A 12,908-nucleotide genomic window follows, 5' to 3' on the forward strand; every position below is an offset into this window, starting at 1 on the left:
CCAAGGGTGGCAGGGGGTTTGGACAGGAGGCTCCGGGAGCAAGAGGGTGGGGCGATGCCAGGCGGAGGGCAGAGAGGGTCCCCATGGTGGGCGAGGAAGCATGGAGGCTGCTAGAAGCCAGTGAGGAGAGGGAATTAAGATAGGACAGTCCTGGGGTGGGAGGCTCCCACAGTCTTCCCCACGCTCTTCCAGTGGGTCCCTCAGTGGTCTGGCAGGTCAGCCAGGGCAAGGATTAGTGGCATGGAGAACAGAGGGGAAGCTGGGGTTCTGGGAGGTGGAGTGGCTTGTCAGGGTCCCCCGGGGTCTGTGGGATTTGGACCTGGCCACCTGGCTCCACACACCCCAGTCTAGAGGCCAGGTGTACACTCCATACCTGGGAGGTGTGATGGTGGATTGCAGACTGAGGTGGAGGCCCGAGCACTGCCAAAGGCCTCTGGTCAGTTTCCCTGGGAGGCCCGAGGCTGGCATTTGGAGAGCCATGGGTTCCTGGGGACAGGGTGGGGACTCCGTCACCCCTGGAAAGTGTTGGGGACTGAGCAGTCACTGGGGCTTTGGCAGGGAGGATCCTGCAGAAGGACGAGGGCCTCAACGTGCTTCTCAACATCCCTGACTCGGCCAAGGTCGTGGCCTTTAAGCCTGAGCATCCTGGACTGTGGTCTATCAAGGTAGGGAACTGGGTCTGCGGGCTGGGGGGAGCCCAGATACACAGCTGAGCGGCTCCTGCTGGGCCTGGGGAGCCTGGGGTCCTGGGAGGCTGAGGGCTGGAGCATGGGTGGTGATGTGGGCATATCAATAGAAGTAGAGGGTTCAGAACAGAGGAGGAGTATCCTGCTTTGCACCCGTAGGAGGAAGTGGAGTGGTTTGGGTTAGTTGGGGAGCCTTTACGAAGGACCTGGAGAAGTGGCGTGAGGGCCCTGAGGTGGGTGACCAAGCCGGCTCATGGTTCAGAACCCTGTCCAGGGAAGAAGACACAAAAGAAGGGAGGGTGACCTTGTGTGTGGGGGGTGGCTTCAAGGAACAGGTCTGGCAGTGGCAGTGGGGCCTGCTCTAATCAGCAAGGTGGGTCCCCGACAGTATCCTGGGTGGGGTGGGCTGCTGCCTCAGAAGGGTGTGACCTCCCCTGGTTGGCACCGGTGTTGGCGCATCTGCTGGGTCCCAGGCCCTGCTCTGTGTGCTGTGGGTGGGGTGGCAGCGTCCTCGAGCATCCTAGGTTCCCTGCCCTTCAGGCTCTGAGCATCCTCGAGCTGAGATTTCTAATTGCCTTGGGGAAGGCAAAGTGGGGCCAGACATGCAGGGAGACAGACAGGTCCTGCGGGTGTTGGGGTGGAGCCAGAAAGGCAGGGCAGCCTCGAGAGCCCACTCAGGGCGGTGCTATCGCTTCTTTCACTTGATTTGGGGATTGTGGTGCTGGGCCCCGAGGGAGCGGGTTTGTGCACATGTCTGCAAAGGTAGGAGAAGATGGGAGCAGGTTCGCCCACGTGCCTGCTGACACTGGGCCTGGTCGGGTTGGCAGCCCTGGAGCTGGGGTGCTGGGGTTGAGCACCTCAGTGACATGGGCCTGGGCTTGTGCTAGGTCTACAGCAGCGGCCGCCATTCGGTGAGGATCACGGGCATCAGCGACATCAACTTCCAAGCCGGCTTCTCCACCCAGCCCTCCCTGGACCTCAACCACACCATCGAGTGGCCCCTGCAAGGCACGTGCTCCTGGAGCTGCCTCCTGGGGGGGGGGGCTCGCCTGTGGGAGATGGTGGGGCACTGGGGGCCGGTGGTGAGTGTGCGACTGTGGGCTGGGCCCGGTCCAGGCTGGATTCCCATACCCCAGGGAGCTGAGCCCCAGGGCCACGCCCCAGCCCAGGTGACACAGTGACCGTTTACCTTTAGAACAAACTCCCTGCCCCCAAAGGCCTTCAGGACTTATGGTGCCCCATTACTACCTTCCCCTTTGTCTTTGTCAAGCCTCACTCCGGTTTTCCAGTGAGGAGCAGGCAGGTCCAATAAACTGACAGGTGCAAATGGGTTGCTAGCTTTCCTGAACAGAATAGTGTCTTCCTCCAAGCAGCGCGTGTCCTGATGGACGTGCCGATGCCCTGGAGGCTGGCAGGGTTGGTAGCCTCGGGGGATGCGGAGTTGGAGGCACAGGGTCGGTTTTCGGATCGGAGGTTGCCCACGTGCCCTGTCACCGCTCCATTTGGAGGAGGCTGGCCCCGGCGCAGGCTGGGGCTTCTGGCTCAGGTTCCAGAGCCCGATGCCAGAAAATACCATCTGCTGGCCAGGTCAGGGGTCCTGACTTATAGCTTGGAAAATATGGTCCCTTGTCATGGGGCCATTTGGAGGATTTTGCTGAGATCAGGTCAGAAGAGAGATGGGAAAGGACCTAGACCAGGTCGGGCAGCTTCTGGACCACTGAATGGTGACCTTTGGGTGTGTGCCAGCCCCTCAGGGCCTTTGCCGAGTCTGTGTCTCCCCTAGTGCTTGTTCTTGTCAGCCCTTGTGGGTTTCCCTGCTGGACCTGCAGGACCATCTTCAAAGGGAAAGGGGCCTGCTCACTCATTTTGTGTTTGCTTTTGCCAATAACAAAAGGGGGGAGGCAGGGAAACTCAGTTTCTATCCTGAAGCCAGGAGAAGAGGCATATTTTTAAAAAATATGTTTTTATTGATTTTAGAAAGAGAGGAAGGGAGAGGAAGAGAGAGAGAGAAACATTGATGGGAAAGAATGAACATCAGTTGGCTGCCTCCTGCGCCGCCCCCTGCTGGGGATTGAGCCCACATCCCGGGCCGTGCCCTGACTGGGTATTGAACCGGAACGATGACCTCCTGGTTCATGGGTCAGTGCTCAACCACTGGGCCACACCGGCTGGGTGAGAACTCCTTAATGGACTGCTAGAGTGGGGCCTGAAAACTGAGCAGTCCCCAGGGACAGTCCCCAGTGTAACAGGGAATGGGGGTCACATGGGACCAACCCTCTTGGGTTTCTGCTTTTGAAAGAGATGTGGGTCCAAGATGTTTTTATAAAAGAGAAAGATCAGGGCAGTTGCAAATGATATAGTGGTTGGTACTCGGCCCCGGTGCCAGGAGCCCCAGGCAGTGGGGAGGCTGCGGCTCCCTGGGCAGTGGGCGCCTGGACCCCGGGGGGCGCCACTGCGTGTGGACGGCTGATCATTGTTGCCCAGTGCGGACACGCTTGACTTTTCAAAGGAACCTAGACTCCCAGGTTTCTATCTGTTTTTTCTGGGTGGTTCCATGTTTCCTCAAAAATTTAAGGCATTTTATGGACCGCACCAACCAAGCCCACTTGTCCCTGGGTTATGATGTGGGAGAGAAAAAAGCTAGTAACTGCCTGCAAAGGAAGAGGCCAGACAGAAGTCCCCAGACTAGCTGCGGAAACCCTGAAGCCCACGTCCAGTTCCGTGATCTATGGGATAGAGTGAAAGCACCTTTCCAAGATCGAAAAGAAAGCCAAGGAAACGCCGGGCCTGCGGAGCAGGGGCAGGAGTCCGAGTTAGATGTCCCCGGCCGGGCCTGTTGTCACCTGGCCGCCCCCGGAGCCTGCCTGAGGAGGGCCCGCACCCATGGGGTTCGCGGAGGGGCGGGGGGAGAGAAGCGCCTCTTCCCAGTTTTACTCCACGGGAGTGTAAGTGTTCCTGAAGGCGATGCAGCGTGGGAAAGTTGGTCGGGTGGACAGTGGCGTTTCAGGACCACGGACAGTAGCAAGGCCCCCTCTCTCCTGGTCCCACCCCAGCATGAACTGTCACGGGGAAGGGGAGGTGAGGGGGCTGGAGTGGGTGAAGGGGGGCCAAGCAGGCTGGCCCCTGACCGAAGGGGACCTGGGGACCTAGGGCCCTTCCTGGGGAGGATCACGGCGCCCGGCCCAGACGCCAGCGCCTCCTCCCGCCCTTCCCTCTGCAGGGGTGCCCATCTCCCTGGTGATCAACTCCACGGGCCTGCAGGCCCTGGGCCAGGTGGACTCGGTGGAGCTCGCGCACAGCTCAGGGCGGCCCCTCCTCACCTTGCCCACACAGCTGCTCTCCAATGGATCCACCCATCAGCTGTGGGGTGGGCCACCCTTCCATGCCCCCCAGGAGCGCTTCTACCTCAAGGTGAAGGGCAAGGACCATGAGGGGAACCCCCTCCTTCGTGTCTCCGGAGTTGCCTACAGTGGGGTGGCCCCAGGTGAGTGATTGGCTCTTACCACCCCCAGGGTTCTGTCTCACTTGCCCGACCCATTTCTTCCTGGAAGCCTACCTTGATTAGATTAGATTAGATTAGATTGGATTGGATTGGATTGGATTGGATTGGATTGGACTGGACTGGACTGGACTAGAATAGGGCGGGTGTGTTCATTAAACTTCTGTGGGCAGCCAGCTCTGCAAGGTATTATGCTGAGTGCTGAGATGCTTGAGATGTAGCCCTCAGTTCAAAGATTTAGTACAGAGTCATCCATCCATCCAGCTACGCATTCATCTACTTATCCATATGTGCATCTGTCCATCCATCCCCACTCATCCATCGCAACATTCATCCACCCACTCATCCATCCATCCAAATATCCATCTACCTGTGTATCCATCCATTTATCTACCCATCCATCCATCTTCCCACCCTCCACCCATCCACGCATCCATTCATTTATCCATCCATCCATCCGTGCATCCACCCATGCATGCATCCATCCATCCATTCATTCATCCATCATCCATCCATCCACGCATCCATTCATTTATCCATCCATCCATGCATCCATCCATGCATCCACCCATCCATCCATTCATTCATCCATCATCCATCCATCCATCTATCCATTCCCATTTATCCATCTAAAACATCTACCCTCCAGTTCATCCATCACAACATTCATCCACCCACTCATCCATCCATCCAAATATCCATCCACCCATGCATCTATCCCTTTATCTACCCATCCATCTACCTTCCCACCCCCCCACCTACTCATCCATCCACCTCAATATCCATCTACCCTTGCATCCATCCATCCATCCATCCATCCATCCATCCATCCATCCATCCATCCATCCACCCACCTATCCACCTATCTGTCCCCACCCCCACTCACTCATCCACCCATCCAACCAGCCAGGCAGCCATTTATCTATCCAAATATTCACCCACCTGTCCACTCAACATTCATTTTGTGTCAGTCATAGTGCTGACACCGTAGACACAGCAGTGGGCGGTGTAGTGGGAATGTATGTGATCTTTCCTTATCATAATCACTATCACTATCATAATCATGCTAATACTAAACTAGCCCATGGGACAGTCCTGGGCCAAGCACTTGCCAGGCATTAGTTCATTGAATGCTTATAACATTTCTGAGCTGTGTCCCCATTTTATAGATGAAGAAACTGAGGCCACCCACCTCACAGGGTTGCTTTGAGGGTTCCATAAACTAATGCACATAATGAGACAGCTCCTGGGGGCGCTCAGAGCCTGTACCCAGGACGTGGGACTTGTAGGCCAGGGTCCTCCACAGTAGCCGCTGCCGTTACTGTAATGCCTGTAGACACAGGTCATCTGTGGTCCCATCTTTGGTCCTGTCGTGTTGGTTCCCACATGTGTTGGCTTTTTGCTGGTTTTCTGTGTGTCCCTGAGGACTCACGTCCAGTCTGGAAGCTTCCAGAGGGCAGGGTTGAGTGTCTGGCTTTCCAGCTCTGCCTCTGGTCCTAGCAGGGGTGTCTGAGCTCACTGGCGATGGGCTTCCCTGTTGGGCTCCAACCCCTCCTCCTGTCCACTGCCCCCTTTCCATGTGGTGTCCGGGGAGGAGCTCACAGAGGTGGATGTCATATTCCAGCATCTTTGCTGGGGATCAGCAAGGGGCAGACTCCTCTGTCCGTTTCCATAGGACCTGGGGGCGGGGAGCAAGGTGCCCATGGTGAGGTGGAGGAATTGAGGACCCTTCTTTCCAAGCCCCTGGCCTCCACTCCCCCGCAGTGGTCCCTGGCCACCCCCTCTCCTGACCTTTACAGCTTTTTTATTTTTTTAAATATGTTTTTATTAATTTCAGAGAGAGGAAGAGAGAGAGAAAGAAACACCGCTGAGAGAGAGAAACAGAGAGAGAAACATTGACCGGCTGCCTCCTGCACGCCTCCCCTCTACTGGGGACGGAGCCCACAAACCAGGCGTGTGCCCTGACCGGGAATCAAACCGAGATCTCATGGTTCATGGCGCTCAACCACTGAGCCACAATGGCCGGGCAGCCTTTACAGCTTTGAGAAGAATGTTCAGCAGGAGAGGAACAGCCTCTGTTTCTCTCTCTCCTGTTCTTCGAGATCAATCCAGGAATTCGGGGTTGAGCTCTGGCTTTTGGTCTCCATCTCAGCTCTAGATTAAAGTGTGTCCGTGGGGCGGGGAGGGGTGTGCTTTGCCGCCTGCTCTACCTTCCAGGTTCGGGAGGCCTGCAGTTTGGCTGAGAGCAGGAGGCTCTGGGTTTGGAGACATGGAGGTGGTAAGGGCTGGGCCTGGGGCCGCGGGGCCCTTTCAGCTCATGGAAGAGAAAGCCTGAGCCTTGCAGAGGCTTCCAGTGAGGGGGGCCCGGGGGGCGGCTGCTTTGCACACAGCCGAGGACGTGGCTGAGTGATCCCACATCCCTCTCCCCTGGGGCATGGCAGGGAGCCTGGAGCATGATGTCACCCGCCACCCTCCCACCCTGGCCCTGTGCTCAGAGGAGGTCTGGCAGTTTGTCCAGCCCTCGCGGCATCTCTGGTGGGGATGGGAGAGCGCAACACGGGCTGAGTGCTCGCCCGCGATGGCCCAGCGAGGCGTGGATGCAGGCCGCTGACCCTGGGGGCGGCTCTCAGACTTTCCCATTGAAGTCGCGCCAACAGCCAAGGAGGGAATGTGTCACCCCCAAGACCAGGGTCAGGCGAGGGGGGCAGTAGTGTCTGCTGGGGGCCCCAAGGGACTCATCACAAGCTGTGAGATTTCACTGACGTCTCTTATTTTATCTCAACAATGCTTGTGAATTTTGCATTCCCAGCCATGCTCCAGCTATGCTTATTTTTAAATAAAAAAGGCTCCCCTCCAGCATCTTGGGGTAGAACCGACCCTCCAGGCGGACGAGCAGTTAGCTGCACAGCCCCACCCCCGCCCCACCCTGGAGAGCCCAGTTTGGGCAGCATTTCATCAGGTTTCAGGGCCGGCTTCTCCGTCTGATACAGTTGAGAGGATGGTGGCACAGGCTGGCCCATCGTGGCTAATCCGGTCTCAAACCCCACCACAGCCAGAGCCCTTGTTGACGGAGCTTGCGGAGCCAAGTGCCCCCCATGCACCGCCTCTCACCGGCTCCTCACGGCAGCCCGGTGAGGTGGGTGCTGCCAGCCCCAGTTTGTAGAGGTGGAGACTGAGGCTTGGCGAGGTGAAGCCACCCGACGGCGGAGCCGGGGACTGAATCCCGGCCTCCGGCCTCCCCCCCCCCCCCCGTGGGTCTGTGTCGCTGGCATAGTGAGGGCAGGCTGCGGGCAGCAGGGACGACTCCTGGGCGCTGGTCCTCGCCTCCAGGTGCGCCCCTGGTCAGCATGCCCCCCAGGATCCACGGCTACCTGCACCAGCCCCTGCAGGTCTCCTGCTCCGTGCACAGCGCGCTCCCCTTCCGGCTGCAGCTGCGGCGGCGCGGGGCCCGGCTCGGCGAAGAGAGGCACCTGCAGTGAGTGGCGCAGCCGCGGGTTCCTGGGGTCCGATGCCCTGCCGGGATCTGGGGGAGCCGATGGCAGGAGAGGGACCTTGGGCTCGGTCATACTGTCCAGCCTGGGCACCTCCCAGGGTGGCCAGGGATGGCGGAGGGCGGTCCCTGAGGAGCCACGGGCCTTCCTTAGCTCCCGGCAAACCCAACCCCTGCAGGGCCTGGCTCCCCGGGAGTCGGGCAGGAAAGACCCTCTGAGACCCCCCCTTTATGGATGGGAGTCGGGGCTCCGAGGGAAAGGGTCTTGCTCAGAGTCACGCAGCGTAATGTGGAATTTGCATGTCCTTGGCTGCCTGCCTCTTCTTGCCAAGCCTTCAAGAGGACTTGGGGCCTCCCCGCTGGGCAAGGGTCAGAGGGCTGGGCGAGGGCTGGGGGACCCTGACTGGGGTCCATGTGATTGCGTGTCCCTGGCTGTCGTGTTCCCAGGGAGTCAGGAAATAGCAGCTGGGAGATCCCGCGGGCCTCCAAGGCCGAGGAGGGCACATATGAATGCACAGCGGTCAGCAGGGCCGGGACCGGACGAGCAGAAGCCCAGGTTGTCGTCACAGGTCTGTCCCTCCAAGTATCCCCTCCCCACCCCCTTCCTGGCTTCTCCCTCTAGGATTTCCTTCCAGGGTGTCTCCATCTGTGGGGGAGCGTGCCAGCCAGCTGCTGGGGCCTGTCCATCGCCCGGAGCCTGGCTGCCTACGCTGCCACCTGCCTGCTGGCCCCCCCCCGTTTGGGGTTGTCTTACCCAGGGTGGCCTCTGGGTCTCGGCTGGACAGAGGTTGAGAACCTTGGCTCCGGCCATGCTCCCCCTTCCCGGCTTTACCCCCACCCCTGAATTCTTGGCCTGGCCTTTGGGACCTGGCCATCCCCAGGCCTTTTCAGGGGCCACCGTCCATCTTGCAGCCCCTACACCTTGTGTCTCCAAGTCCTCACCAGGATGTCACCATCCAGCCCAGGAAGGTTGGAAATGCCACAGACCATCTCGAAATGAAATGGGCTTTGTTTTTATTTTTTTAAATATGTTTTTTATTGATTTTTAGAGAGAGGAAGGGAGAGGGAGAGATAGAAATATCTGTGAGAGAGAGACATCCATCGGCACGTCCCCTACGGGGGATCGAGCCCAAAACCTGGGCATGTGCCCTGACCGGGAATCAAACCGGTGACCGCTTGGTGCCTGGGTAGACGCTCAACCACTGAGCCACACCGGCCGGCCCGTCTCTTTTAAAAAGTAGATTTTCTTGTATAATATTCTGTGATCACAGCTAATAAAATGAGCAGTGATGCCTTAATGAACTTTGTGCGTGCTCACATTTCCCCATTTGCCCCGCACGTCCATTCTAGGAAGTTTCTACGATGCCGTTGTTTTAGTGGCTCTCCTTGCCTGGAGGTCACCGCCATTGGCACGTGCAGCCTGTGGATCCAGCTCTGGCTAGATGGTCTCTAATCGTGTCACTTCTTGCAGCTTTTTTTCCATAGAGAGCGACTTTCTTTGCCCTCCCTTGGGGCCGAGGCTTCGTTCCACACTCGTGTGTTATCATAGCCCTGCTGCTTGCACAGCGAACCCCTTTGTACCCAGTATTATTTCCCTTCTGAGGGTGATTTTCAAACCCAAGTTTTAGTTCCAAGGGTGCAAATACTGGCTCAGAGCGTGTGAAGGGTGGCGGGCTTTCGTTAGACACCGCGGCTGGCTGCTGGGTGCAGGGCACGCACCGCCACGCAGCCCCCACGGGTATATGATGGTGACAGGGAGATGCGCCCGCCCCGGGGTGGCACTGTCCCCGACGGTGAGCGGGCGCAGGTTAACCTCCCCGATGGCCGGAGTGTCCCGAGGGACATGGTGCTAGGCTGTGGCATCAGGACACCGCCGGGGGCCTGTGGGTTGTCGCCCTGGCCGCCTCAGCCCCTCAGAGCCTCCTGTGCTCATGTCCCTGCAGACCCTCCGCCGCAGCTGGTCCCTGCGCCCAATGTGACCGTGTCCCCAGGGGAGACTGCCGTTCTGTCCTGCCGGGTCCTGGGAGAGGCCCCCTACAACCTCACGTGGGTGCGGGACTGGCGGGTCCTGCCGGCTTCGACGGGCAGGGTGACGCAGCTGGACGACCTGTCCCTGAAGGTCAGCGCCATCGTCCCCAGCGACGGCGGGCGGTACCAGTGCATCGCCAGCAACGCCAATGGGGCCACGCGGGCATCCGTCTGGCTCCTGGTGCAAGGTGAGGCTCTTCCTGCCGTGGCTGTGCTCCCGGACCCGCACACTACCCAGCATTTACCCCCAGAGCCCGTGCATCCCTCCCTGTGCCCAGACGTCGCCTCGGGCAGGCCGTGTCAACCCTCCCCGTGCTTTCTGAGCCTTCAGAAAAAGAGGAGTCTGAGCCTCCTAGTCTGTGTCTAGTGCTTCTCACTCTTGGGAAGTTCACCCTCTTATCCAACCTAAATTTCTACTGCTGCAGGCCAAGCCAATTTCACTGTGTCCCGACCGTTTCCCGTGCCATTGAGCACCTCCCTTGTCCACCCCACCCCCTATGTGGACGACAGGGATGAAGTACTGGAAACTTCTGAAAGCCCAGAGGCAGGCACTGGGCAGCCCTGACCAGATAGGGATGGAGGAGACGGTGGGAAGAGCACCCGCCTGGGAGTTTTAGGACCTAGATGTGGCCTCAGGTCTACCAGGATTTAGACAGGTCCCCCTCCCTGGGGTGCCCTTTCCCCAGGTGTTGAAACAGGTGACCTCTCCGGCACCATTGACCCCTGATGGGCCACCTGGGTGTGTTGAGGAGAATTTTGAGACCACGTCTAGGCCACTGGTATGGGAGGGGCGTGGACCTTTAGAGATGAGGGCCGTGAGTCTGTTGGAGCCCGACAAGTCTGTTGTGCCCTGAGCTTTGCGAGGGCCCGCACGGAAGTGTGGGGCCAGTACTTGAGCAGGCCGTGGCTTCCATGCAAGGTCACTGGAGGTGAGCGCCTGCCAGCCAGGCCATCTGCCCCACGCCTCCCTAAGCCTCTCCGAGGTGCTCAGCCCAGAGGGAACTCCAGGGAGCTTGGGGACATGTCAGTCCCAGTGTGCCCTGGGGATGTGCCTGGTCAGCCCCAGTCCCCAAGGAGGCCACTCCCGGAGATTCAGGCTCTTCAGGTCCTTGCCCCTAGGTCTTGGCCGTTGGTGGCCGTGGGAGGGGCAGGGGTCCGGGGGCGGCTGCTCTGATGGGCTCTCTCCTGCTTGCCTGCTCTTTGATGCAGAGGCCCCGAAGGTCAGCATCCACACCAGGTCCCAGCGCTTCTCCCAGGGCGTGGAGGTGAGGGTCAGCTGCTCGGCCTCTGGGTACCCTGCACCCCTCATCTCCTGGAGCCGTGATGGTCACAGCCTGCAAGGGGACAGCAGGTGAGGGGCCCAGCCTGGGGCTCCGGGACTGGGAACAGGTGGACAAGGACTCCCAGGGGATCTGACCAGCCTTGGCCCTCTAACTGATAAGTGGGGAGTAGCACTGGCCCTGCCTTCTCCTGGGATCGTGTGAGACTCGGGAGCGCGACCACTTTGGAAATGTAACCACGCCCCAGTGGGGGCTCCGAGGTCCTGTGCTCGGATCCTGCCTCGGCCCTTCAGGCTCTGTGACCTTGGGCAGGTCCCCTTACCTCTCTGAGCCTCGTGAATGAAAAAAGACAACGTATGTGAAGTGCTGAGTGCAGGGCTGGGCGCAGAGCCAGCAGTGTGGGATGGTGCTCACTGGTGACGCTGACGGGTTCGTGATGGACGGTGACCGGAGCGCCCCTTGCGTGATCCGACCTAACCAGCCCCTTGCTGTTGGACTCGACTCCAGGATCCGTGTGGATGGCCAGGGAACCCTGATCATCCAGGGGGTGGCCCCGGAGGACGCCGGGAATTACAGCTGCCAAGCTGCTAACGAGATCGGCACAGATGAGGAGACGGTCACCCTGTACCACACAGGTGCGCGGGCCCAGGCGTCTCGGGGGGGACCCCCTCCCTCCCTGCCACCCACAGATGCTTCCTGAGCCTCTGCTCTGTGCCAGGCCGCGGGGACACAGCCATGGACACATGGTCCCTGTCTGGTGGGGAGGCACAAACAGCTAGATAAGGCAGTTTGGGGTGGTGAGGGTGCAGAGAGCAGGGTGGGGTGACTGACGGGTGACGTGCAGGCGGGGAAGGGGGCATGGCTGTCACACAGGACCAGCCAAGGCCTCCGTGGGAGCCGGGAGTGGGACACTATCTCAGGCAGAGGGACCAGTGGGGTAATGGCCTGAGGCCCGCGTGAGTCCTGGGTGCTCCAGGGGCTGGCAGGAGGCCGGCCTGGGGTGGGGGCAGCGGGGCAGGGGAGCAGCTGGCGTCCCGCACAGGGCATTTTAGGGCCTTGTAGGGTTTTGGCAGGTTCCGTGAGGAACGATGGGGGGGTTGGTCCAGGAGTGACGCTTTAACTTGAGGTCCTGGGTGGGAAGCTGGTAAAAAACCAGCTGTGGCTGAATTTTTCTGGGGTGACAGTCCTGATGCTGAGCCCCCCCCCCCGTCCCCACCGCCACCCCCACCCCCACCCTGGCGTGGAGAGTCACATCTCACTCCAGGGAGTCGGGTACCCAGTCTCCCCTCTGCTCCCCACGCAGAGCCGCCGTCGGTGTCGGCCGTGAGCGCCGTGGTGCTCGCCGCTGCGGGCGAGGAGGCCGTGCTGGCGTGCGAGGCATTCGGGGTGCCGCCACCCCGCCTCATCTGGTACCGAGGTACATGGTGGGGAGAGGGGCCTGCAGAACTTTCCAGCCAGGGCCCCGGGGGATCAGCTTCCCAGAATGGTCATTGTGGGGGGCGCCCCAAATGGGGTGCCTGGGGGGAAATGGCCCCTTTCAGCACCCCCACCCCCCACCCCAGAGCCCACGCAGCTGAGGCAGGGTGGCTCAGGAGTTGGGAGCAGGTTTGTACTCCGGCTGCCCTGTGTGACCCTGAGCACGTGACTTGGCATCTCTGAGCTGGCTTCCCTCTCTGGAGAATGGGCACAGCCCCGGGTGGTTGTGTGAGGATGAGATGACCACGTACCTAAAGTGTGTAGGAGGAGCCGGGCACAGGGGCAGCCCTCGGTGTCCTCGGCAAGGGGGCCACGGGCGGGCTGGCCTAGGTAAGGGGAGGGATGGCAACGGGGCTGTCCGAGGCTCTTTGAGTTCACGGGTGTAGTGTTTTCTCTGTGCTAGGCTCCCGGGGGAAGTTTGACTGATGGGAGCTGCCCTGCGCCTCCCC

At 60.0% G+C, this 12,908-nt stretch overlaps 1 protein-coding gene across 1 annotated transcript in view; it reads left to right on the forward strand.

Moving 5' to 3' along the window:
• Positions 1 to 12,908, forward strand: part of HMCN2 (hemicentin 2) — a gene marked incomplete at its 5' end in the record, with an annotated part of 129,630 nt that overhangs the window by 22,448 nt on the left and 94,274 nt on the right. The window contains 9 exons of the mRNA XM_081152147.1: positions 559 to 665; positions 1,574 to 1,694; positions 3,907 to 4,170; positions 7,516 to 7,660; positions 8,123 to 8,244; positions 9,619 to 9,891; positions 10,913 to 11,054; positions 11,491 to 11,618; positions 12,287 to 12,400. Coding sequence (XP_081008273.1) covers positions 559 to 665; positions 1,574 to 1,694; positions 3,907 to 4,170; positions 7,516 to 7,660; positions 8,123 to 8,244; positions 9,619 to 9,891; positions 10,913 to 11,054; positions 11,491 to 11,618; positions 12,287 to 12,400 — 1,416 coding nt within the window. The remainder of the gene's footprint in view (positions 1 to 558; positions 666 to 1,573; positions 1,695 to 3,906; positions 4,171 to 7,515; positions 7,661 to 8,122; positions 8,245 to 9,618; positions 9,892 to 10,912; positions 11,055 to 11,490; positions 11,619 to 12,286; positions 12,401 to 12,908) is intronic.

The sequence above is a fragment of the Miniopterus schreibersii genome, assembly GCF_964146895.1.
Source record: "Miniopterus schreibersii genome assembly, chromosome: 11".
NCBI lineage: Eukaryota > Metazoa > Chordata > Mammalia > Chiroptera > Miniopteridae > Miniopterus > Miniopterus schreibersii.